The sequence below is a fragment of the Thermothelomyces thermophilus genome, chromosome 1 (genome assembly GCF_000226095.1).
Source record: "Thermothelomyces thermophilus ATCC 42464 chromosome 1, complete sequence".
NCBI lineage: Eukaryota > Fungi > Ascomycota > Sordariomycetes > Sordariales > Chaetomiaceae > Thermothelomyces > Thermothelomyces thermophilus.
The window spans coordinates 1,462,804-1,486,707 of record NC_016472.1 but is presented as its reverse complement, the minus strand read 5'-3'; the positions used below and the strand labels follow the sequence as shown (position 1 = coordinate 1,486,707).

At 57.8% G+C, this 23,904-nt stretch overlaps 7 protein-coding genes across 7 annotated transcripts; 6 read left to right on the top strand and 1 right to left on the bottom strand.

The window, feature by feature from the left end:
* Positions 1-21: 21 nt before the first annotated feature.
* Positions 22-1,687, top strand: MYCTH_2294657 (uncharacterized protein). The gene has a single exon (XM_003658592.1). The coding sequence runs from the start codon at positions 241-243 to the stop codon at positions 1,567-1,569; it is 1,329 nt and encodes a 442-aa protein (XP_003658640.1). The 5' UTR covers positions 22-240; the 3' UTR covers positions 1,570-1,687.
* A 3,995-nt stretch (positions 1,688-5,682) lies between these two features.
* On the top strand, positions 5,683-9,225 carry MYCTH_2294655 (uncharacterized protein). Its single transcript, XM_003658591.1, has 2 exons — positions 5,683-6,722; positions 6,776-9,225. The coding sequence occupies exons 1-2, from the start codon at positions 5,948-5,950 to the stop codon at positions 9,040-9,042; spliced, it is 3,042 nt and encodes a 1,013-aa protein (XP_003658639.1). The 5' UTR covers positions 5,683-5,947; the 3' UTR covers positions 9,043-9,225.
* A 1,607-nt stretch (positions 9,226-10,832) lies between these two features.
* On the bottom strand, positions 10,833-11,527 carry MYCTH_2294653 (uncharacterized protein). The gene has a single exon (XM_003658590.1). The coding sequence runs from the start codon at positions 11,178-11,180 to the stop codon at positions 11,013-11,015; it is 168 nt and encodes a 55-aa protein (XP_003658638.1). The 5' UTR covers positions 11,181-11,527; the 3' UTR covers positions 10,833-11,012.
* A 3,351-nt stretch (positions 11,528-14,878) lies between these two features.
* On the top strand, positions 14,879-17,013 carry MYCTH_2294650 (uncharacterized protein). Its single transcript, XM_003658589.1, has one exon. It carries the CDS (start codon positions 14,994-14,996, stop codon positions 16,908-16,910), a length of 1,917 nt encoding a protein of 638 aa, XP_003658637.1. The 5' UTR covers positions 14,879-14,993; the 3' UTR covers positions 16,911-17,013.
* Positions 17,014-17,991: 978 nt separating this feature from the next.
* MYCTH_110187 (eburicol 14a-demethylase) lies at positions 17,992-20,186 on the top strand. The gene is made up of 3 exons (XM_003658588.1): positions 17,992-18,406; positions 18,508-18,705; positions 18,789-20,186. The coding sequence occupies exons 1-3, from the start codon at positions 18,161-18,163 to the stop codon at positions 19,929-19,931; spliced, it is 1,587 nt and encodes a 528-aa protein (XP_003658636.1). The 5' UTR covers positions 17,992-18,160; the 3' UTR covers positions 19,932-20,186.
* A 367-nt stretch (positions 20,187-20,553) lies between these two features.
* MYCTH_2294646 (uncharacterized protein) lies at positions 20,554-21,451 on the top strand. The gene has a single exon (XM_003658587.1). The coding sequence runs from the start codon at positions 20,639-20,641 to the stop codon at positions 21,110-21,112; it is 474 nt and encodes a 157-aa protein (XP_003658635.1). The 5' UTR covers positions 20,554-20,638; the 3' UTR covers positions 21,113-21,451.
* Positions 21,452-22,348: 897 nt separating this feature from the next.
* On the top strand, positions 22,349-23,904 carry MYCTH_2294643 (uncharacterized protein). Its single transcript, XM_003658586.1, has 2 exons — positions 22,349-22,873; positions 22,957-23,904. Exons 1-2 carry the CDS (start codon positions 22,630-22,632, stop codon positions 23,745-23,747), a joined length of 1,035 nt encoding a protein of 344 aa, XP_003658634.1. The 5' UTR covers positions 22,349-22,629; the 3' UTR covers positions 23,748-23,904.

Sequence of the window (23,904 nt, the reverse complement as noted above, 5' to 3'; positions counted from 1 at the left end):
GCAAGTTTTTCAGAATGGCATCCCGGAAGTTATGGCCGCGTAACGCCCGTTAGTTATTGGTACCTTGCATAAAATCAGATCGAACAGCGCCCCGCTGGCCGTGCCGCGCCCTGCCACTGATGGAGGGCGGCGCAAGACAATGTCTATTGAATACCCGCCGCGGAGAGCCTCGCCTGTGAAATCATTTCTCGCCGGCTTTCCAACTGCCAAAAATAACACGGTGAACCTCCTACCGCCATCATGACCCTCCACTCCGTCCTCGGCATACCCCGCGTCAAGAAGCGCTCATCCTCGTCTGCAACGAAGCGCTCTTCATCGTCTGCAACCCCGACATGGACGGCCTCGTTAGCCCGGACAAAACCTGGCACCGGCACCACCAGGACCAGTTCCAACAAGGCTGTTCAGCCCAGAGACGATTCAAGTGACCGATACCACCAAAGACTGCCCAATCTCGGCCCCGCTTCTCTTCCCGTCCCATTACCATCTCTCCCGACCTCTGGAGGAACGGCGTCGGCGTCGGCGCCAAACCCAGTCGAGATCCACGAGCACATCCTCGCCACCATGTTCTCCCCGCTTCCCGGGAACGGCACCGGCAAGGGACTCGGCTCGGCGCGGATCGCCGCCGTCCTACAGTTCCGTGCCGCCGTGCCCCGCGTCGTCTCGGTGCCCCACCTGCTCCAGGCGCTGCGATCTTGCTCCTCTTCCTCCTCCTCCTCCTCCTCCTCCTCACCGGCGGCGGCGGAGCGCGCGATCGCCGCTACGGTGCGCCGCGGCGAGGGCCGGCGCGTGCGCATCCCGACCCTGGCCGGCGGTGCCGCGGGCGCCGAGCTGTTCGTGCGGGCCGCCGAGCTGGAGGCGCTGGTCGGCCGGTGCGCGGCCCTCCGCGAGGACCGCGTCGGCGACCGGTTCCTCGCCTGGCTGGGGCAGAACCCCGGGCGGGAGAGGCTGGTCGAGGGGGAGGGCGGGCTCGGGAGGAGGGAGGTGGACGCGCTGGTCAAGGCCGGGTTTCTGACGGCGGTGAACGGTCACGGGACCTGCGGTGGCGGTTCCGCCACGGGCGGGGCCGCGCTACGGGCGAGGCCGGAGGCGAGGTACAACACGGTCAGCCTCGAGACGGTGGCGCGGGCGGCCGCCGGGTCGGCTGCCGCAGTCGGCGGGGAAGGGGTGCTGCATGCGGCCGGGGGTACCGGGGCGAGGAGGTTGGGGCCGGCGGCCGAGGAGCCGGCGGGCAGCGAGTTCAGCGTCGCGGTACCCGGGAGCGGGGTGTTCCTCAAGCTGGCGTCGGCCGCGCTGGAGCACCTGGCGGACCTGCTGAGGAGGACGCCGTACCGGGAGCTGCCCGAGTCGGACCTGCGCGAGAAGTGGGACGGCGGCGTCGTGGGCGACAGCGACATCGCCCAGGCCAAGAAGTCGAGGGGCGAGTTTGCGGGCGTCATGCCGGGCCGGACCAAGAAGTGGAAGGAGTTTCACGGCTTGGCGTTCGACTGGGTGCTGCGCGAGGCCGTCGGTGCCGGCATGGTCGAGGTCTTCGAAACGCAGACCGTCGGCCGCGGCGTGCGTCTGGTTTGAATAGCTCAGGGGTGAATATCACGTTGCCCGAGCGGTACAACAAGCAGACTTGTTGAGTTCCTCGAGATGCGGCTCGGGTGGTGGCACACCTAGCCCGGGGACCCTGAGCGTTACTGGCGCCGACCAGCCATCTACTCCAGACATCGGAGGGCAGGTTCCCGGGCCTTCCGGTGAGAGGGGCGCTCATTCACCTCCCCTTAGTAGCCATGCTGAGGCTTCAGTTGTCTGAACTAGTATGCAACTCAAACCAACCCCCCCCCCCCTTCTCTCACAACCAAAACTCCTGGGCACAGCGTTTGGTTCTCCTCCCACCCGGCCGATGGTAATGCGTTGGTGCCCGGGAAATCCTCAAGATGAATATGTGCCCGGAGTCTGTGCGATCCGCTGCCGCATCAAAAGTTTCAGGGAGGGATGGCGGCAGCTTTATGCACCGAAACACGGTTCATGCAAATGGCTGTTCCCATGACTATTGCCATGGTTTACATCAAACACGCGGGAAGGCTCTATCACAGCTTTCGGGGACCATCATCTTCACAAGGTGATAGATAACTCTCCAGACACGATGCAAGGCCTGTCTTCGAAGGCTTGACTCTCAACCGCCACTGGTTTATTCAGGAAGGGTGGGGATGAACGCAGCACAAGTAACCATCCTTTTTTTCTACATAACGAATGAGCACCACAGAAATGTGTGCAACTTATGGTATCGGAATATAAACAACATACTGATAGTTCGGCTGATCTTCTCTCCCGCTGCTCGAATGATTCGCCAATCATGATCGTTCTCAGTAGAAACTCCTGTTTCTGGGAGAGTTGATCCTATATCAACTTCTCTAGGATCTTAGCGAACACAACAGTCTCCGTTCTCTTGGGAATCACCATCGGGCCGCAAGACCGCGGCTGAAACAGCGCGCGACTCGCGGGAAACCAGAAACCGGCTTTGATTCCGGGCGGAAAATGGGCAGCTTGACTCGGGTAACTCTGAAACCTGTTACACTGCATAGTGTGTGGGCAGTGTGGTTAAGATAGTCCGGGTCTGCCCCATAAGCCTCCCTATATCAGCCCGACCATACACTACTCTGTAGTGAACGTGTCTTAATGAACTTGTCATACAGTTAAAGTAATCCGTATTTTCTTGGAGTAGAAGTACTTGCCGCCTGTACGTCTAAGCATGCAGGGGGGGTTTCCGGATTACATAGGAGGATAGCCGTTGACGTTCTCCTCCGTTCGCCGCTGATCTCCGCAGCGCACCCACGTTAATCGATGGTTAAACTTTGGGGGCCTAGTTAACTGTTTCGGCGGGTGGCCGATGTCTGTGAGCCTGTCCTGGCCAAACAAGGCCCGAGGCTCTGGGTTTCTTTTCTTTTTTTTTTTTCCCGATCTCTACGCGTTTGGCGGGCGGTTGACGGCTAAAATTGAAACCGGAAAACAAGAGACCGAAACATAGAAACCGTTTTCATGCCTGAAACGGTGCGAGTATTATGCGGACGTGGTTCGCCTCCATTTCAAGATGACTCGACAGATGCGCAGCAACGTATGTACTGTACATTTCTGTACTACGTACGGATGTACGGAATACAAGAATGGCGTATGGAATTTTTTTTCTGGTTACCATTGTCTTCGTGATCGCTGGGTTACATTGAGATTCTCAACTGCTGCGTAACTAAGGTACGCAGTATGCGTGACGGAACTGGAAGCAACGCTGCAGCAGCGGTCGCCTTGCATCAAGCAGTGGGGGAGCTCCCACGCCTGTCGAAAACGCACGGTCATCCGTTGTAAGCGCCAACGATGCTGCGGATGTCTAAGGATTTCTTCTTTTTTTGTTCCATAGCTGAATGTTTTGTTCTTTGTTTGTCTCTTATTTCAACCCTTGATTTTCTCTCTCTCTTTGAGCGACGCCCTTCTTAACTTCTCCGTATTTGCGGTCCTCTGATTTTAGCCTTCCGGTCCATTTCCCCAGCAGCGCGTGGCTCCCTGAATCTTTAGGGCCGGCTTCAGGCCGGCATCGCCAAGTACCGATCTTGTGGAGTGATCTTTGAGGTCTTCCACTACTGTGTACACTAGTGTACAGAGTAATCACAAGGGTCCTCCACAGGACCCGGGTGACCCCTCCTCTTGGTTGAGGGGCGCAAGAGGCCCGACGTGCGAGGAGTTGGCCCGCGTTTTGCAGGGACGCGACAGTGAGAACGAGTTCTTTCCCTTTCCAACTAGTTATTGTAGACGTACGCAGTCAGGTAGTTACCAACGGCAAAACCCCACGCTTCCACAAGTCCCTGATAGGGCACGGAGTAGCGTGGGCAGCTATCCTACCCATGCACAAGTGATCTGGTATGCCGGCCAATGTGGTGTTCGAATCAATGCGACTCATGAGGTGTGATGTGACGGGGCGCGCAGAGTTGATCCTCGGCGCTGTCTGCGCGCCTGGTTGGTGTCGAGTTGCAACCCCCCGGTCCTGCAGGGCCGGCAAGCTCAGTGCGGGTGGCAGGCATCCTCGCCGAACCATTGCCGCGAGAACCGGATGGCTATGAATTCATTTCTTTATGTAAATTCTGGCTGTGGCCCTGGTAAAGAGCCATCGACTAAATATATTCTGTCAGTCTCTGAGTACATAAGAGCGAGACGGGTGCGAGAGCATAATACTCACTCACTCACTCTGTTTGGTTCCTACGGAGTAATCATAGCTGTCGAATCATCGACGATTTTCTTTTTTCTGTTGTGCCTGTCAGATGCCCCTGGTTCATCCGCACCTCTCCAACCACACGCTCGGTCCAGAAACGGCCTACGGAGCTAATCCGCCTGGGGTTGCGCTGCAGGGGTCCGCAGGGACCCGATGGTGGTCCGTCGAAATTGCATCCTCGAGAAAACCGGGGCCAATTACCCAGGCTCGGTTGGATCGTGCCAGAATGCCCACGGTCAGGGGAATTTTTGGGACGAGGAAAACAAGGGGCTGCTCAAGAGACTAGTGTAGGAGACCCTAGGAGACTGGGAGACTGGAAAAAGGAAAAGATCTGCCCACTCGGTCTTCCCCTCCCCTTCGTTACTGCGTAGCCTCCCGTCGTCTCTAGCAACCACTGGATGGTGAGAGGGCATTCACGACGAGGTGATAGCGACAAACCGCGCGCGGCATTGGCATTCGTTTCGCGACCGGAGCATACTCTGAGTAAAAAGAGACTACGGATAACGAAAGACAAACTGATCGCCTGGAGCATTTCCCTCCAGCGGCGAACGACGCTCATTTCTCGAGGTACTTCGTACTCGACTCTCGCCTCTCGGGAACACACCTCCCATCATCGGTTTTGCCAGTCGCTCTTTTGCCCTCCCAGGAACCACCAGCCTAGCTCTCCGACGGCTGCCGCGACGACAAGAACAGCGTCTTGCAACTCGGCCATTCAATCGCTTCTACGAACAACTAACTCTGGTAGTTAACTACCAAGTACTGTACATACCTGGGGCAATCCTCGCCCGTTTAGTTCGGTCCCTGCGGCCGCTTGTCTAAGATCTCAAGCGCCAGGGCCGGACCTTGCGCTGGCTCGAGCACCCGTTCATCTCCCCTCCACGCGAACCTCGTCCGATCTTTTCACGCATTCCTTTCCTTGCCTGTGGCTCACAACTTTGGCCCTTCACCTGGGCACTCCTCGGTCCTCAGTTGGGCACTATATCAAGCCTCAAGTCTCCGTCATTTTCGGGTCCCCCACAGGGAAGGACGCGAACAAAACCGGAGAGTGTTCACCAACCCCCACTCGTTTTAGCCCTCTGACCGCCTCCACACCTGGGTTGCGCCCCCAGTTCGAACGTCTTGCAGCAGCGCATCTTCCGACATCTGCGGGCGGCATCATATTGCAGCTCATCATCGTCACGCCATACTACGAGCCGGTTGAGCTTGCAGCAGCAGTTGCTTTCTTGCTGTCTGCACACGACGCTGGTTGCTTACCTTTTTAATAACGGACCGACCACCTCCACTCTATCGGGGTTGCACCTGCTCTCTCCCAAGCAACTCGGGGTTAGGTTAGGCATCGACGTGGAGCAACCCAAGAACCAGAGGCAGTATCTGCCTCACACACTCGCTCAGTCGAACAACGGAAACGAGGAGAAGTTTCAAAGAACTCTGGCACGGCCGGTGCGCCGTATGTCTTCGTTTTTGATTCGTCGCCGATATTTATCGCCTCGTTTCGCTCTCCGAAACCCGTATATCCGGACGGACCGGTCCCGACTTGAATAGCTGGAAGAAAGTCACGGTCGATTCTATCCTCGGCACAAATGCGATGTTGACGGGCCCCGCCGAACCGAAACCTTTGTTGTAACGCAACTGCCATCCGTCAGAAGCCCTCGTGTCGCCCTTCGCAACAAGGCCAGAGAACTGTCGAAATCGGGTTATATAGAAATGTCCACCGCTCTGCCGAGGCCGTCGAGGCCGTCAAATGGCCCGCCCACGATAGCGCTCCCGGCTCTGCCCGTGAACAAGACGAGGAAAAACACCGGAAACCTGGCAGCTCCTTCAAGCAAGTCTACGCCCACGACCCCCAAATCATCCGGTCTTCGAGCCCCGTCAACAGCTCTCCTTCCTCCTGCCTCGCCCAACCCGGCCGGGTCCCTTCCTCAGCCCAGGTCGGCATCGGGCGTTAACTCAGCAGGGAAGACGATAAGGAAAACAGTCAGCATCAACTCATTCCCCCAGCCACCGCGAGGAGACAGTCGGATATCCAGCCTGCCACCCAGCCCACTGTCTACCAGCGCACCTTCGCGAAAATCGCGAGCGCCTACGACGCCGAACCCCCAGCTATCCAGTGCGACCCCTAGCTTCCTCAACGGCACCGGCGAGGGCAAGTCAATATCCCGACAACCTTCCACCAGGAATTCAGATGGCCTTACCAGCGTGGCCTCTCCACCGCAAAGCCGCAGCTCCTCCGCCCAGGATTCCTACTCCACCTCGGCAACCCAGTATGACGACGTCAACGACACAGCACCGCCAAAATCGGATTCTGCCGTGAGCGGAAAGCGTGCGTCAAAAGCAGACGGCAAGGGGAACGTCATCGTCAGTGTCAGGGTGCGACCGGATCTCAGCGGCCACGATAACGCGCCGAATCCGGACTGGGTGATCGACGGGAGGAAGTCGTTGATTGCGTACAGAGGGAAAGAAGGGGGAGACTACTATTACGGTACGGATCTCGAGAAGCAGCTCCCTTGAACTCCGCTAACCCCATCGTCGCAGATAACGTCTTTGCAACGCACGATGACAACTACAGAGTCTACGACCACATCGCGAAGCGCTTGGTACGAAGGGTCATGGAGGGTTATCACGGGACCGTCTTCGCCTATGGAATGACCGGCACGGGTAAAACGTTTTCGATGCAGGGCACTGCATCCTCGCCGGGTGTGATCCCTCTCGCGATCACCGATATTTTCTCGTACATCCGCGAGACGCCGTCCAGGGAGTTCTTGCTCCGAGTCAGCTACTTGGAGATCTACAACGAGAAGATCCACGATTTGCTGAGTATGCCCACCGGCAATAATCCCGGTGCACAGCAAGAGGAGATCAAGCTTCGGGAGGATAGCAAGCGGGGGGTCTATGCGACGCCGTTGAAAGAGGAAATCGTCCAGAGCCCGACGCAGCTCCTCCGTGTCATTGCCCGCGGGGACCAGGCTCGCCGCACCGCAAGCACACAATTCAACGCCAGGAGCTCCCGAAGTCACGCGGTCGTGCAGATCGTCGTAGAAAGCAGGGAACGGATTCCCACCTCTGGGGACAACAAACGGCAGGGCCTCTTGCCTGGCGGTGTCCGCGTATCGACATTGAGTCTGATTGACTTGGCTGGGTCTGAGAAGGCCGCCGAGTCAAAGGAACGTCGGCAGGAAGGCTCACATATCAACAAGAGCTTGCTCACCCTCGGCACGGTGATCGCAAAGCTCTCCGAGCAGAAGGAAGGCAAAGGGGGCGACAAGGATGCCAAACACTTGCCCTATCGTGACAGCAAGCTCACCCGGTTGCTGCAAGGAGCCCTGTCGGGAAATTCGCTCGTTAGCATCCTCTGCACCATTTCCATAGGCCCGGGCGCGGGCCCCGCCGCGTCGGCCACGAATATCAACGAGACCCTCAACACACTCAAGTTCGCTTCTCGAGCCAAAAACAGCATCGTCAGCCATGCCAAGCGCGCCGAGGAGGCTCTGGGTGTCGGTGGTGATGGGAATGCCCGGGTCCTGCTCGAGCGGTACCGCATGGAAATCATGGAGCTGAGGAAGGAGCTGGAAAACCAGGCAAAAGCCAACAGCAAGAGGGAACTTGATGAGGAGAGGGCGCGCGATGCGGAGGAGGAGCGGGCTCGTGAGAGAGAAGCGGAGCTACGCCACGAGGAGCAGATGTTGGAGATGCAACTGGCCCGGACGGCTCTGAAGGAGAGGATAGACCACCTCAACAGGCTCATCCTCAGTTCCAAGTCGATCGGGGTCAACGCGAGCGGGTCTTACAGCGCCCTCGGCATCCATCACCGCTACTCGCAAGGGTCGATCCGGTCGTCGATGGCCACGTCGAATGGGACCAAGTTTGGGCTCGAAAGGACAGAGTCCATGACCTCCAGCGCCTCCACGATCGGCCGGAAATCGGCAAGCCATCGCTCATCTGGCGGCCCGGAACCACCCGCCTTGGACGACGAAGAGAGCACGGGCGAGTACGGGGACGGGACGGCATCGCTCGCATCGCAGAACCGTGCGCTCCAGGCAGATCTCGCCGACAAGAACCGATACATCCAGACACTAGAGAAACGGCTCCTTCAGGCCCGGCGCGCGAGCTCGTCGCGTGCCTCGATCGGCTTGTCGAGCAAGGGCATCATGGTCGGCGAGGACCACAGCGTGGCGGCGCTCATTAAAGAAAAGGACGCCGAAATCGCTGAGCTTCGCGCCCGGCTCGACGACAAGGACCGAATGCTCGCCGCCCTGCGGAGCGCCGCGCGATGCCGCGATAACGCCGACCGCGTCGAGTCGCGGGTCGAGTCGCGTTCCGAAGTCCGCACCTCGCAGATCCTCGACAGCAACCCGGGCCCAGCACCCACCGGCAGCCCCCCGGCCGCGCCACCCTCCCTCCTCCGTCAAGTGTCCCATCTCCGCAAGCGCACCAAGAGCGTCGACGAGATGAGCAGGATGCTCGACGAGATGATTCAGGATCGCGTCGAGAGCGGCCACCTCATCCGCGGCGCGCGGGGGAGTGTTCGGATCGCCCCTGCTGTCGCCTCGTCGCCGCTCGATAAGCCGCCGGCCATCGCCGGGCGGAGCGGCAGCGGCAGCAGTGGTGACAGCGGAAAGGTGGCGCTGTCGCCGTCGACCTCGTTCGGGCCGCCTCCTTCGCTGCCTCCCTCGGGCCCGCCGCCCCCGTCTCCGCAGGCGCCTCCCGTCTCTCGGCCGCCGATCCAGCTGCAGCTCCTTTCAAGGCAGAGGTCGTCGTTCGCGGCGTCTGAGCCGCAGAAGTCGCTTGCGTTGGAAGTATGAGGAAAGGGACCGGGCTGTTCCTGTTTGCTTTGGTTTTGCCTTTTTGGCTCTTCGGCCTCCGACCTGGCCGCTGGGGTTTCCCTCGAATTGAGTACCGCGACGGGCCGGCCGGTCATATATCTCGATTTCTTTCTCGAGGTCAAAGGTACCCCATCCGATTCGTCACGTTGGCGTTTGGTGGAATATGGTGGTTCGACTTACCTACTTTGTTCATTTTGTTGGTTAGGCCGATTCGTTGATTGATCGGCATTTTTATCTTTTATTATACCCGACTTTTCTCCTTTTCTTTCTTCCTTTCTGATCCGTCATTTCTCGTTTCTCTCCTTGACTGTGACCTTTTTTTTTTAGGTTCGTTCTGTTCTTTCTCATTCTTTTCTCACCAACCCTATCTTGGGTTTGTTTCTTTGTGCCGAAAAAGGTCTTGGGAACCGTGGCGCTTGTTTTGCCTGCCTCATTTTATGGAGCTGGGGGGTTCTGTTGGGCAGGCAGTGTATTTTTTGTACTATCATCAGTAATGTGTTTAGAAAAGAGGGGGCAGGCAAGTGGCGGGCGAGGGAACGGAATGACCCCATCATGAAGTGGACGAAGGCAAAGATGGGTGGCTTGGGTTGGTTGAATCCGACGAGTGATCAAGCAAGCAAAGCAAGGAAGAAAATGGATTCATGGAATCTTGATCCGAGTGTCGTCATTGTGACGTCTTGGTGTTCGTGATTTGTTGCGCTTTTGTTTCTGGTGCTGGGGCCGGGGTTGTCTTTGGTTCCCGCTCGCCCGCTACGAGTTAAGAGACATGATTGTGAGACAAGGCAAGAGGAGCGAAGGTGGACGAGGCCTTCGGCATTTTACCTGATTTTTTTTTTCGTGCAATACCGACCCGTAGGGAATTTGCCGTACGCATGAACGCACGAGTCAAGAGCAAACGGGCCGCTCTGCTGCTATTGGAGGGTACCTAGTCCAACGGTGGTCAGCACGAACCAAGTCCCCTCCCGTGAGAGCTCCAAGAACTGTTTATTTTAGCAACTTGTCAGCCAATGGGCGGGCCACCTCGGGGCTATGGTTTGCAAGGACCGGGCTAGAATTCTGAAAGGACGGGGACGATGTCGGGATCTGGGCGTTTGCATTGCCCCATAGCGTTTTGCTTTCCTTGGGAGCTCAGGGTGTTGTTGTGCATCGGAACGGGAGAATCGGCGGCGCGCGAGAAAGCATGAAGACGGCCGAGTCAGCGGGAGGGGGGAAGATCCCTGGAAGGAAAGGGACGGAATCGCATGATGCTACCAAGTACGGTGTCCTCAGAGTCGTCGTAGCACGGAACGTTGGTGCAAGCTAGTAATGATGGGGTTTCACGCGTGTGAGACTACCTGATTCTTTCTCCTCGGATGGAGACTCGTCCTGTCTGCGTACCCTGTCTGGATAAGGGGAGGTCTCACCAGACACATACGCGACCGCTAACACGATCACTACGCTGTGTGCTACAGAGGCCAAGTCTAGTGACGGTCGAGCACTGAGGGCATATCAAAGGTAACTGCTTCCAATCGCAGAGCAGAGCAGGGAGAGGAAGGACGGCCGTTATGACTGGTTTGTTGTTTCGGGAACATGCTGATGCCATCTGATGATATTTTGCTCTTGCAGCGGGTACCCGGGGCGATCGCGGGTCGGAATCTTGCATACAAAAACCATCTTGCATTGCCATCGCATCTTAGTGAAATCTCCAGATTGTCACATACCTCCCCGTACGGTATGGACGCTGCATAGCGGCGGCGGGCCGATGTGGTCAGAGCGCCGTGCCAGCTTTGGGATCAGCAACGCACGGCGCGGGCCCGCTCCCGCCTTGTTTGGGGAGATGGAGGTGTTGAACAAGACATTGGTCGAGGACGTTGGGGAGGGGGGAAGGGGCGGGAGGCAGGAGTGAGCCGGGAGCGGTAGCGCTCTACGTTCTGACGCCTCAGAAACCTTATTTTTGACCTTTAGTTCTGTTATACTTTCCGACTGGCAAGAGCAGGTGATCGAGGTACGCGGATCACTCCGTAGCAATGGTGGGTTGCCAGCCAGCTACTGAGCCACGGGTCGTCGGAAAGCTCCTTTGCTGTCTTCCAGTTCTCAGGACGCCACTGCAGCGTGCCTCTCAGGAACTCTAGAAACATCGCCTTGTTCTTCCCCTCGAGCCTCGTCCTCGGATGATTCGAGGTTATTGTTATATGGGATTTAAATCTCGCTATCCTAAGACATGACGCGCAACTGTTAGGGAAAAAAAGTGATAGAGATATGGAAGGCTCACCGTCTTTGATGAAAAACCGAGAGCCGCAAACACACTGGCGGAGAAGATCCTGGGCCGGTGAGCCAGCATTCGTGCCATGTCCGCCAGGGGAACATGACTCAGGTACGGATTACTTTCTGGTTATGGAATCTTAGCTATAAATCATGTGTTTTACGGAGCAGCCTTGAACGAGTCACAGATCTGCCCAGAAAACCATTGTCAGCACTGACCTGCAAGAGTCCAGCTCGGCCAAGGCAGGAGGTAGAGGGTAGAAAAATGGAAGGAAGAACAGGCTGAACCATCCAGCCGCCGGTCCAGAGATACCTACAAGCTCCATCATGACATTGTCGGCTTTTCGTTTCTACGTCGGCATGCACATCGTCAACTCGTTGCTATCTCGAAACGAATGGAGCTAGATATACGGACAGGTGTGAGGCGATGTGCATTCGCCACAAAGAGAATCAAACGCCAGAAGCAGCGTCTTGGTGGGCGGGTTGAAACAGTTCCATTGTGAACTGGCCGGTGGGGGCGGGGGGGGGGTTATAGCAAAGCAAGTCTCTCCAGATGTTCCAAGCGGTCTTCAGCACGAGACGTTGATGGTCCGCGCCGGGTCAATTCTCGGTTTGGCGTATCCTGGATGCCGAGAGCTGGCGTCGCTAGGTGTGTTCATAGGCTATTTGCAACTCGACTCTCTGGTTTCGACGATACTCTTCAAGTTCAGTGTCACATGCTGATGATCCTTGAATCTGTCAGCATATTACCTCCGGCACCGCTAGCCAAAAGAATACCGACTGAAAGTCGCGAACGAACAAGCTACGCCGTAGAAGTAGACCCGAACCCCGACTTCCCTACCTAGCATTAGGTAAGGACTCTGAGAACGTGTGCGTACTGAATGTACATACATGCAAGGTACATATAGTGCCTTCTCAACGTTCACCAAGCTACTAGGAGCGTATATAGTCCGGCCTTTTAAAGTCGTCAAAGTGCTCTTCCTCAGCCGTTACTTGTGGGTGAGGATATGCCGAAGACAACGGTTGGGAATTCACTCGGGAGCAGTAAGCGTCGGGGTACCAGAGCCCTCGCCTATTTCAACAATGAAGATCACCAGATAGGCAGTGACCATCTGGGCGGGCTTTTTCTTCGAGAAGCACCTACGAGGAACGCTTCTCGGAAGGCACGCTCGAGCGTCGTGATGCATGGACCGTGCCGCGCTCGATGATCGTCAGGAAGGACCACGGTTCTGGCTGCTACACCTAATTAGGTTGCTGGAAGCCAGCCAGATTTGGCGATTGCGACTGTAATGGAACTGGTTTCTCTTGCAAAGTGGCCACTAAGCGGCGGAGTACGGGTGTAACATGCAAGGAGGCGAGTGGACAAGCAGAGGCGTAAGGTATACTCTACCTCCTACTTGAGTATGAGTGCTCTAATCTGTATCCGTGCTGTTTACGAAGTACATGCGGGCATGTACGGAGTTCATGCCACTTTTCCAAATGTATCGCTAAGTTGCCCGTCTTGGCACGTAGGGTCGTGGAATCCGTGCTTGTACCGTACAGTACTGTATGTACGGATCCGTACATACATCCATACATACCTTACTTACAAATTAGTACAGGACACGATGGAATAACATGGCTTCCCTGATCGGTACAGTACTCTGGACACGTGCATGTACGGATTACTCCGTAGCGCCGGTTTTGTGTGGGGTCGAATGGCCAAGGGGAGATGGGAATTCCGACTGGAATGCAACAAATGCGGCCATGCGGGATGTCACCAGCCTGCTGGATAAACCGGCAGCTCCCGGCTTTCCTGATTGGGTCCCCCCAGGACCCCTAAACCCATTGTTGGGCGTTTCAGAATCGACATGGGTGAGAAATGAGATCATCTGCTGACCCGCGCTCTTGTCTTCCTTGATGTCCACGTCTCGGCGAAATCGGGTCTCCTGTGTAGGAGAGGGTTTTACGGAGTACTGCGTAGTGTATCCGTACTACGGAATACACAATCCGAGCAGATTGCTACAAAGTAATTCGTGTTCCGCAGTGTGTAGTATTCCACGGAGAGAAAAAAAAAGCCATCTCGTGCCGCGTTATTCTTTCAGGACAATGATTGCACTTACGTGATGGATCTGACCTGGTGCACCGCCCGGGTATCCGTCTTGAGCTGGAGGGGTTTTTCCCGGTAGCTGAACAGCCGACGCGACAAAAACTGGGCAATCGCAAACGTGTGGGCGGCGCCTGCCAACTTCACCTCAACCATGCGTTTGAGCAATTCGTGGCCGTTTAACATTACAAAACGGGAAAAGATGTCCCGACCCGCCACCTTTCTTCCCTCGTCACCCCTCGCCAACGGTCCGGATGGGAAAGGGAATGAATGGGGAGTGAGTGGCCATGGGCAAGCCCCGCCGTCCTGCTCAAGGCCCCTGACGAGTGAGAGTTGCATTTGATCGACACTCCGACCAGGCTCCGGCGATCTTACCCATTCACCTCTGCAGTTCCTTCCATCGGCATCGACCATGGGCCTTCCTTTTCTTGCCTTCCCGCCGCCGAGGGCTCATCACTCGACCAGGCCCTTGTGCAAAAATCATCGCGACCTGGGGTTGCACACCTTCTCTGTGGCCCGGCTCTCTTTTCGTGCCGTGAGATGTTGAGAGTGAAAGGGCCCGCAATTTTCATCCCTCCCTTGAGCAAACAACCGCTATTGTCAGCCTTTCGTTACTTTGCATGACAGAGGGTCGTCCAGCAGCTATGGTGCGGCACGCATAGCCCGAGGTATGCCCTCAATTCTCTCTCGTCCCTCCGACCCTCGGCCATTCATCCCTATTCTTTCTTCCCTTCCCGGGCCTGTCTCTCCAAGGTGATTGACAGAGCCTACTGCATATTCGGGCAGAAGCTGTCCTGCCAGAGTGGAAATGATTCTCTCGAGGCTTGGAGCCAACCCCTCGCGCCATTCACGTCATCGCCAGTTTGCCCTGTACGACCCCCCGGCCGCTTACATTGTGCATACATGCATACAGACAAGGCCGCAACCTCCACAACATAACTGGGACCTACTGGCAGTGTGCATATACAACACGCAGCGTGGAGTGCATGTACATACATACATACCCAACCCGTGGGCCGCCGGCTAACTACCTCGTCAGGGTCGTTCAGTAGTTAGAGGTCCCTGGAGAGGAAAATTGTTCTGCGTGCAGATCTCCCTCCCGGCCCGTGGGTTCCGCTCCTCAGCTTCACCGCTCCCTGATCGGCGTTTTGCCGTATAAGAAGCTGTCGCGGTCTCGTGGTAGCATCGCGCGACTCGAACTAGAAGGGTTTCGTCGCGTGCTTCACCAGCCTTGTGGTCTTGAGCCGAGACCTCGGACTGCGGTAAGCGGCCATCGGTATCGGCGGCCGGAGCATGGCGTCGACATAAGGCTTGAGCGGCTCTCTCTCTCTCTCGACATTACCCGAACCAGTCCCCATTCGATCAGATCGCATGCCCGCCGCCGTTTTACAATCACTCTAATCGCCAAAAATAACCTGCCGCTCCCTCCACCGCGCGATCACAGGGGCAATCTCGACGACATCGACGAGTCACCAAAAACACTAAACGCTTCTGTGAGCCTCGCTCAGCCGTTCCTTTCCCCTCACCGCAGTCTCTTCTTTTCTGTTCGGTTTCTCGAAGGCTTCTCGCATGCCGTAAACATCGGTATCACCAGTCGTTCAGCATGCCGCCGACGCTTGACCTCAGCACCAATTCCCACACCAAAGTCGTCGTTGCTCCGCCACGTATCAACCTTCGCCGAGCCGCATCGTATCAACATGACCGGGGCCCGCTTTCCTCAACGTCGTCGCGGTTCAGCTTCAACCACTTGGTTTTTTCCCCACCCCCGTCACCGGGCCTCCCTTCGCTATCGCCCCCGGCAAAGAAGCCGAGCGGACGACTATTTGGCACCGTCCGCCCGCTTAGAATCATCCGCTACGCCATCCGACTGCTGAGCATCGTCGTGGTCTTCTTCGTGGCCCTGGAGGTTCTCACATGGCTGTTCGGTGAACCAGTACCGGCAACCGCGCCAACAGAAGCCGCGAGACCAGTCGAAGAAGCCGAGAAGGAGACTGGGATGGTTTCCCAACAAACGGCGCCGGACTTCCCGACTCCGATGGTCATAACCGATCATCGGGGGCGGGCAAAGTGGACGGTGTCCATACCGCCAGGATCCGAGTTTCCCTTGACGATGAACCAGTACGCCGACATGTGCTCCAAATGCCAGCAGGTGGCGGAACGGACGCGCTACTTGCGGTCCCACGGGCACGGACTACATCAGCTGTCGTTGGGGTTCGGCTCCGACTCGGCAGATGACTTTATTGACGTGCAGGAGGCCGAAAAGGCTGGGTACCTTCCGGGGCCGGAGAAACCCAGTGGGAGCTCCCAAGAGCCGGATGCAGCGGGGGGCACGGTGTGCAGAAAGAGCCTAACATTTGTGCTTGAATCGACTGATGCTGGCCTGGGCAAGACCCTGATGATGCTTTGGATGGCATACGGGATAGCCGAGAAGGAGGGGCGTGCCTTTTTCGTCGACGACACTAGGTGGGCATACGGGAAGTTCACCTCCATCTTCCAACCTCCGCCGCTCCCGGGGTGCTCAGCACCGCCTAGCCACGAGATACTTCCTTGTCCACGACACGCCCGGCACCTGGTCGCATCCGCCGCGACCATGGACGTGCTCTTTGGGAGCCTGACCGAGAATGCCGATCCCCCGTCCGAGTCGCACGACCGAGCCCAGCGCAGGGCGCAGTTTAGCCTTGCCCGCCGGGGTTACGAGGCCCTGTCTCGGCTGAACGAGGAAGACAGCGCCTACGTCGACGCCCGCATCCGCGAGCTGAATGCCAAGAGGTTAGTGCCCGAGTCGAATGGCCAGCGCAACGGCCTCGCCGTAGGCGTGCATATCCGGCGCGGAGACCGGCACCCGCTCGAACTGCAGTACCGCCATTCATACATGCCGCTCAACCTATACACCGACACGGCGCACCAGATCATCGAGACGTACTTCAACCAAACCGGCGGCGGCCTCTTGGGCGGCAGCGCCGATGACCAGGGCGCCGCGGCAGCCGCCAAGGAGCAAAGCATCGTCGTGTTGGCGTCGGATGACCCCGTGGTCTATGACAGCCCCGAACTGGTGGCGGCAGCGACGGGGCACACGAGCACAAGCCGCCACCACCGCGCGCAGGAGCGCATCAAACTCGCCAGCAAGGAGGCCATCAAGGAAGTGAGCACGCGCAAGTCGGTCATGCGCAAGTTTGTTGACGAGACTTTTGGCTGGGAGGGCGGCTTCTTCGCCGCCATGTTTTGGAACCTGGGAGTCTCGTCGGCGGCCCGCTCGACTTCGGCGTCCGCCACCACTGCCGCCCTCGCCCCTACCGACACCACTCCATCTGCGGAGACCCTCCGGCTCAGGAGCCTGGTGGGCCGCGCGTACATGATGGACCTGGCTGTGCTGGCCGGGGCGAGCGACGTCGTCATCTGCACGGTCAGCGCGGTGGGGTGCCGGCTCTTGGCCGTCATGATGGGGTGGGAGAGTGCCATAGAGCGGGGCAACTGGGTCAACATCGATGGCGGGTACGGGTGGTTGGGGCTGGAGTGGTGATTAGGTAATTGGCCTCCGTCCTGCCTGGCCGCGGGCCACAGTAAGCACAATCCTCCGAAGAAGGTCTCATTACGCATTCTACATGGAAAAGGGCGTTGTCGGGCGTTTTTATCATCGGGCGGGTCCGTTTTGGAGCTGAGCGAAAGGGAGAGCGGCGGGGTCGGGGAGTGTCGGGCTTTGACATATTTACCCCCTTTGGGGTGGCATGATACCACATCATACGCATTTGACTGCGTCTTTTTCTTCACTTCCTGTTTCGTTTATTTGGTTGCTGCATGTCAGAGAGAGACAGAGATGGCGTTGCTACGACAATTTCGCGCCCGCAAGAGGTAGCATGATAATAATTGGTACTATGATAATAAATAGAGCCAGCATGAAGGGGAGTTTCGAAGGCCAAATCAACACACATTGGGTGTGTTGACGACCTATTAGACTTGGCAAGAAGTGCGCGTACAGACGGTTTTGTAAGGGGGTAATCCGTCCGTAGACAGATTATATCCAAAGGGTTAGGGATCATCAACCAGTGAGGGCATTGGCAAGCGTTGGATTCCCACCAGAGTGCTTGGGCGCACGGCCCTTCTCTTTCGCTAGTGTGTACGGATTACAGTACGGATCCTTCCGTCCGCGTAGTGTAGCCAGAACAAAAAGTGTTCTGTACCTGCCTTAGCGTGCCAAATGTGGAGTCCCACTTTGTGCCTTCCCACCAGCAACTGCACCCTCCGCGATCGTATTCGGGAATCTCTCACAGCCCAATGGTTGTAGCTCTAAAACTTGCACTCTGGCCGTGGATGCCTCTCTGCAAAGGCGGAAAAGGCCGGCCATACAATCAATTGGCTGCGTTGTACGAATCCGTACGATTGGGAATGCCTGTGGCATGATCGAGCCAAGGTACCAAGGTACCTTGGCCGGATGCGAATACGAACACCACCTCTGATTGGCTGATAACTGGAGAAATCATCAAAAGACCCAGTCGCATCGCGCCAGTGGTCCCCCGTTCCCCTGGAACAAGGCGGTAGGCATAAAAGTTAGGGACACTGGGACCTTCGCAGACCGCTTCAAAAACACACCTTTCCTCCCACCCAGCACACCCTACTTTAGAGTCCTTCTTCCAGGACGACAAGAAGCCGAGTTTCTGCCCACGAGTCGACTTGCAGATACTTTGGCTCTTGGATCCAGAGTCTCTTGCCCTCTTTCCCTCGTAATTGCCTCGGATCCGGCGCCCTCTCTCCCTCTCTCTCTTTCTGCTTAACATGGGTCTCATCCAAGATCTGGGAGGCCCGCTGGCCGAGGGGTTCTCGCGCCTCGGGCTGGCGTCGCAAATCGGTGTCGCGGTTGGGGGGTTCGTGCTCCTGTCCGTCATCCTCAATGTGCTCAACCAGGTGCTCTTCAAGAATCCCAATGAGCCGCCCGTCGTCTTCCACTGGTTCCCCTTCATCGGCAGCACCATCACCTACGGCATGGACCCGCCGCGCTTCTTCAAAGAGAACAGGGCGAAGGTGAGGACTTCCCCCCACTCTCAACCCCCACCCAACCCTCTCGCTCCTCGCGCCTACGGTGTCTAACTCTCTTGTTTTGTTTCTTTTTTTTTTCTGGTTAGTACGGTGATTGCTTCACCTTCATCCTGCTCGGCAAGAAGACGACCGTCTACGTCGGCCCCAAGGGCAATGACTTCATCCTGAACGGCAAGATCCGCGACGTCTGCGCCGAGGAGATCTACACGGTGCTCACGACGCCCGTTTTTGGCAAGGACGTTGTCTATGACTGCCCGAACTCGAAGCTCATGGAGCAAAAGAAGGTTGGTGAAACCAGATAACCAACCCTGGCGGGGGATATCGGACGGCAATTGGGTGGCTGACTTGGCAATTTTCGCTCTGGCAGTTCATGAAGATCGCCCTGACGACGGAGGCATTCCGCTCCTACGTGCCTATCATCTCGGATGAGGTCAAGAGCTACTTCAAGAGGTCTCCCGATTTCAAGGGCCAGTCGGGTATCGTCAACATCTGCCCCAAGATGGCCCAGATCACCATCTTCACCGCCTCCCACGCGCTGCAGGGCAAGGAGATCCGCGATAAGTTCGACGAGACGCTGGCCGACCTCTACCACGACCTCGACATGGGTTTCACGCCCATCAACTTCATGCTGCACTGGGCCCCGCTCCCGTGGAACAAGCGGCGCGACCACGCCCAGAGGACAGTGGCCAAGATCTACATGGACACGATCAAGGCTCGCCGTGAGCGCGGCGAGACGGGGGCGCAGGATATCATGTACCACCTGATGAACTCGACGTACAAGAACGGCGTCCGGGTGCCGGACCACGAGATTGCTCACATGATGATTGCGCTCCTGATGGCCGGCCAGCACTCGTCGTCGTCGACCAGCTCGTGGATCATGCTCCGCCTGGCTTCCCGCCCGGACATAATGGAGGAACTCTACCAGGAGCAAATCAAGAACCTCGGCCCGGACCTGCCGCCGCTGACGTACGAGGATCTGGCCAAGCTGCCGCTCAACCAGGCCATCGTCAAGGAGACGCTCCGCCTGCACGCGCCGATCCACTCCATCATGCGGGCCGTCAAGCAGCCGATGCCGGTGCCGGGCACCAAGTACGTCATCCCCAACAACCACGTCCTCCTGGCCGCGCCGGGCGTCTCGGCCTCGGACGAGCAGTACTTCCCGCAGCCGGACCTCTGGGAGCCGCACCGGTGGGAGAAGGACCACCCGCTGGCGCCCAGCATGGTGCGCAACCCGGACGAGGAGGAGGAGGAGAAGGTCGACTACGGCTACGGCCTGGTCAGCAAGGGTGCAGCCTCGCCGTACCTGCCCTTCGGCGCCGGCCGCCACCGCTGCATCGGCGAGAACTTTGCCAATCTGCAACTGCAGACCATCATCGCCGAGACGGTGCGCATGTTCAAGTTCCGCAACGTGGACGGGAGCGACAAGGTCATTGGCACCGACTACGCCTCGCTCTTCTCGCGGCCGCTGGAGCCGGCCAACATCTACTGGGAGAAGAGGGACAAGCAGTAGATGGAACAAAAGAGAGGTTTTCGGCTGTGTGTGCGTGCGTCTGGGTGCGCACCCCACGCGAGAGAGAGAAAGAGAGAGGGGTTGGGGTGCGTAGGAGAGCTGAAACGAAGAATGATTGCTTCTGCGGCGTTGGTTATTAGGAGGAAAATGCTGTTGTATATATAGGGGACACGATTCATGGAACGACAGGACCGGCGGCTAGCATGACTGATGTGCGCCATCATTAGACGGATAATATTAATACTCGTCCACTACTTTGAGCCGGCCCTTTTTTTTTTTTTTTTTTTTTTTTTTTGCGGCGGACCTTTAACTGACCTGCTTCTAACCGGTAGGCCACTGAGGAGGTACTGCTCATGGATATTAACCCTTTACCCTCGGAATCGAGACAGCAGGCGGTTTGATGGTAGGCCATGTTCCGACTCGGGCCCTCCAAAGAGCCTCGGTTCGACGAGGTAGAGGCTGACGGGTAGACAGGCACAACTGATTCCGCGCCACACGCAGCTTCCCACGGTCACTTGCCGCGTCTTTCTCGCATCTCTTGAGCTCTGAAACAGCCATTCGCCGTTCTTGCTGACTGACCCGACCTCTGCGCAGCGTCGATCCCAAATCTTCTCTACCACAGCCGGTATGTGTGTTCCTTGGGGCCCGAAGCGGCTGAGCCAGAGGCCAGAGCTAAACCGCCCATACCAGACAACCAACCCTCTGTTATGATCAAAGTCTACGAAGGCGAGAGGACCATGACAAAGGATAACAATCTCCTGGGCAAGTTCGAGCTCACGGGCATACCGGCGGCACCACGTGGCGTCCTCCAGATCGAAGTCACGTTTTCGCTTGACCTCAACGGCATCCTGGAGGTCTCGGCCCAGGACAAGGGCACCGGACGCAAGGAGACCATCATGATAAGCAGCGACGGCGGCCGCCTGACGCAGCACGAGATCGCTCGCATGATTGCCGAGGCCGAGAAGTTCGCAGATGAGGATAGGGAGGCCCGGGAGCGCATCGAGGCGCGCAACGGCCTCGAGAGTTGCGCCTTCAGCCTCAAGAACCAGTTCGACGACGAGGCTGGGCTCGGTGGCCAGCTCGGTGGCGATGAGAAAGAATCGGTGCGTTCCTCCTACCCGGCCTGGAGACCTGCGCAAAGAATAAATACGATGCTAACCCTTCCCCTTCCGCCTGTATAGCTCCGGGATGCCGTGAGAGAGGCGATCGAGTGGCTCGACGAGTACGCGGCGTCGGCGACGGCCGATGACTTTGCGGAGCAGAAAGAGAAACTGTCCGAGGCTGCCTCCTCCATCACCAGTAAACTATACGACGGCACCGGAACCGAACGCGCTGGTCGAGACGATTCTGGCGATTTTCATGATGAGCTCTGATCTTTAGTGAATCCTCGGAAGATATCGGCCGTTGGAGCGAGAATAACTTCTAGAGTTGGAATATCCGCAAGTAAAGAAGATAGCTAAAATCCACCCCATCGACCAACTCCATCTTGGTGTTTTTATTTCCTCTGTTTGTTTTCTTTTCCTTCTTCTTCTTCTTCCTTTATAAGTCGCTTCGCAGTGTACCTGGAATGGGTGTGCTTGTCAATGCCCATGCGTGTGCGTGGCTCGGTCTTCGATAAGAGTGCAAGCTTGCACCCACAAGCAAATAAATACTGCAAACACTTCATGATGCAGTAGTTACATAGTAGTCCGTACATACTCGCAGGCTTACAACTGCCTACAGTGTACTAATCCCATAACATAATCCGTGCGGAGTGCAACCCGCCCAGACCGGACCGGCTAAGCCCCGGGCCTCTCCACATTGCGCAGGGGTGGACTGGCACTCCGCAAGCCGTGTATGTACAGTACTGTACATACGGACTCCAGTAATTCGTACCGAGGTTCACAAGCCTCCCCCCCACACTCAGAGAGTGTCGGCCGTCGCCCGCAACCTTGGCTATTCTCCACTTGGCCGCCCACTGCCCGTCAATTATCAACTCGACCACATGCCAGGCGCTCTTGCGAACGCCGGCGCATCGCGAGGAAGCAGAGAAAAGAGCCTGAAATCGAGCCACGTCAACCTTCGCGGGCCGTTTTCAGCGCACATTCTGGTTGTTGCGGGCGCGCGCTTCCCGCCAAGAGCCCCGACAAGTACCGATCAAGTACCCGCGCACATACCCCGTACGGCCTTCTTCCTTGGGGCGACCCGACCCTCGGCCCGCTTCCTCGCGTCGCCACCCTGGAAACGATTCTCCGCCGTCATCGCTGGTGACCACCGATTTCTCAAAAAAATCGCTGCCACACAACGCCCACTGCACAAACAAAAGCAAACGCACGCGAGCGAGCTCACGCGCGAAATATGGCTTCGCCACCAAAACCTTGGGAGAGACCGGGCGCGGCGCCGGCGACTTCTGGTATGCATTCCTTTCCTCTGTGTGTCGGTCGGGCATCGCCAAACAATATCGCTAATCCGTCCCGGTGAAGCAGCAGCGCCATCCACATCCTCAACATCGGCAGCCGTGTCCACCGCACCGGCAACCGCCAGCACAACCACAACAACATCCTCTACCACATCACCCGCCATTCCCGCTCGGCCTGCAAGCCTGACTGCCTCGGTGAACCAGAATGCGGCGACCTACAGCAGACCCTACGGGACAACTCCATACACCTCGGCATACTCGTCGCCATACGCCACACCCTACTCCAGATACGGCGCCGGCATGTACGGGGCCGGAATGTACGGCGGCTACGGCGGCTACGGCGGCGGCATGTACGGCGGAGGCATGTATGGAGGAATGCCCGGGGCCATGCCCGGGGACCCCAACAATCCCGACAGCCTCACCCAGCGCTTCAACATGAGCACTCAAGCCACCTTCCAGATGCTCGAGGGCATCGTGGGTGCCTTTAGCGGGTTTGCCCAGATGTTAGAGAGCACATACATGGCTACCCATTCAAGCTTCTTTGGTAAGCTAATCACCCACCCCTCTCCTACCCGGTCGATCGTGTACCAAAGTCCCCTGGCTTCTAATTTTTTTTTCCTCAAATAGCAATGGTTTCCGTCGCCGAGCAGTTCGGTAACCTGCGCGACACCCTCGGCTCCGTACTGGGCATCTTCACCCTCATGCGCTGGATCCGGACCTTGATCGCCAAGCTGACGGGTAGACCCCCGCCGGCGGATGCGAAAGCTCTCACCCCCGCCTCGTTCGCCCGCTTCGAAGGCCGCCACAGCCCCGCCGGCGAGGGCGGCCCGCCCAGGCCTAGCCGCAAGCCCCTGTTCTTCTTCATGCTCGCCGCCTTCGGCCTGCCGTATGTCATGAGCAAGGTGATCCGCTCGCTGGCCGCCAACGCAGAGGAGGAGGAGCGCCGGCGGCAGCTCGTGGCCTCCCAGCAGACCCTCGACCCGTCCAAGCTCGAGTTCTGCCGCGTCCTGTACGACTTCTCGCCCGCCACCCAGGGCCAGGCCCTCGTCCAGGGCGTCGACCTCGAAGTCCGCAAGGGCGATCTCGTGGCCGTGCTGAGCAAGAGCGACCCGCTCGGCAACCCCAGCGAGTGGTGGAAGTGCCGCGCCCGCGACGGCCGCATCGGATACCTGCCCTCGACCTTCCTCGAGGTCCTGCGCAAGCCGGGAGCTCCCATCGCCGCCATCAAGGCCGCCCCCGCGAGCGAGAGCAGCCGCACCAGCTCGCTGACCAGCACCGTTAGCGCGCCGGGCGCCCTGCCGGAGGCTGCCGCCGCTCCCGCCAAACCCGCCGCCCCTGCACCAGGGCCCGTCATGCCGTCCACCAAGGTCGGTAACGTCACCGTCGAGAGCTTCCAGAAGTCGCAGTTCCAATCCTAGCCGGGCTCTGCCCTGTTCATTCATTATCACCATCGCCCTCTTCCTCCTCACCTTGGCGCCATTTATTAGCGGTATCGGTTGGCCATGACCAGCCGTGAGTCGCACCTCATAGCAGCACAATACACTTGCTGTACTTGCCACAACTATGGCACCACAC

Coding starts and splice junctions, on each gene's coding strand:
- MYCTH_2294657 (XM_003658592.1), top strand. CDS start 241: ATGACCCTCCACTCCGTCCTCGGCATACCCCGCGTCAAGAAGCGCTCA.
- MYCTH_2294655 (XM_003658591.1), top strand. CDS start 5,948: ATGTCCACCGCTCTGCCGAGGCCGTCGAGGCCGTCAAATGGCCCGCCC. Junction 6,723..6,775: donor AGGGGGAGACTACTATTACG/GTACGGATCTCG, acceptor CCATCGTCGCAG/ATAACGTCTTTGCAACGCAC.
- MYCTH_2294653 (XM_003658590.1), bottom strand. CDS start 11,180: ATGTTTCTAGAGTTCCTGAGAGGCACGCTGCAGTGGCGTCCTGAGAAC.
- MYCTH_2294650 (XM_003658589.1), top strand. CDS start 14,994: ATGCCGCCGACGCTTGACCTCAGCACCAATTCCCACACCAAAGTCGTC.
- MYCTH_110187 (XM_003658588.1), top strand. CDS start 18,161: ATGGGTCTCATCCAAGATCTGGGAGGCCCGCTGGCCGAGGGGTTCTCG. Junction 18,407..18,507: donor TCAAAGAGAACAGGGCGAAG/GTGAGGACTTCC, acceptor TTTTCTGGTTAG/TACGGTGATTGCTTCACCTT. Junction 18,706..18,788: donor AGCTCATGGAGCAAAAGAAG/GTTGGTGAAACC, acceptor TCGCTCTGGCAG/TTCATGAAGATCGCCCTGAC.
- MYCTH_2294646 (XM_003658587.1), top strand. CDS start 20,639: ATGATCAAAGTCTACGAAGGCGAGAGGACCATGACAAAGGATAACAAT.
- MYCTH_2294643 (XM_003658586.1), top strand. CDS start 22,630: ATGTACGGGGCCGGAATGTACGGCGGCTACGGCGGCTACGGCGGCGGC. Junction 22,874..22,956: donor TACCCATTCAAGCTTCTTTG/GTAAGCTAATCA, acceptor TTCCTCAAATAG/CAATGGTTTCCGTCGCCGAG.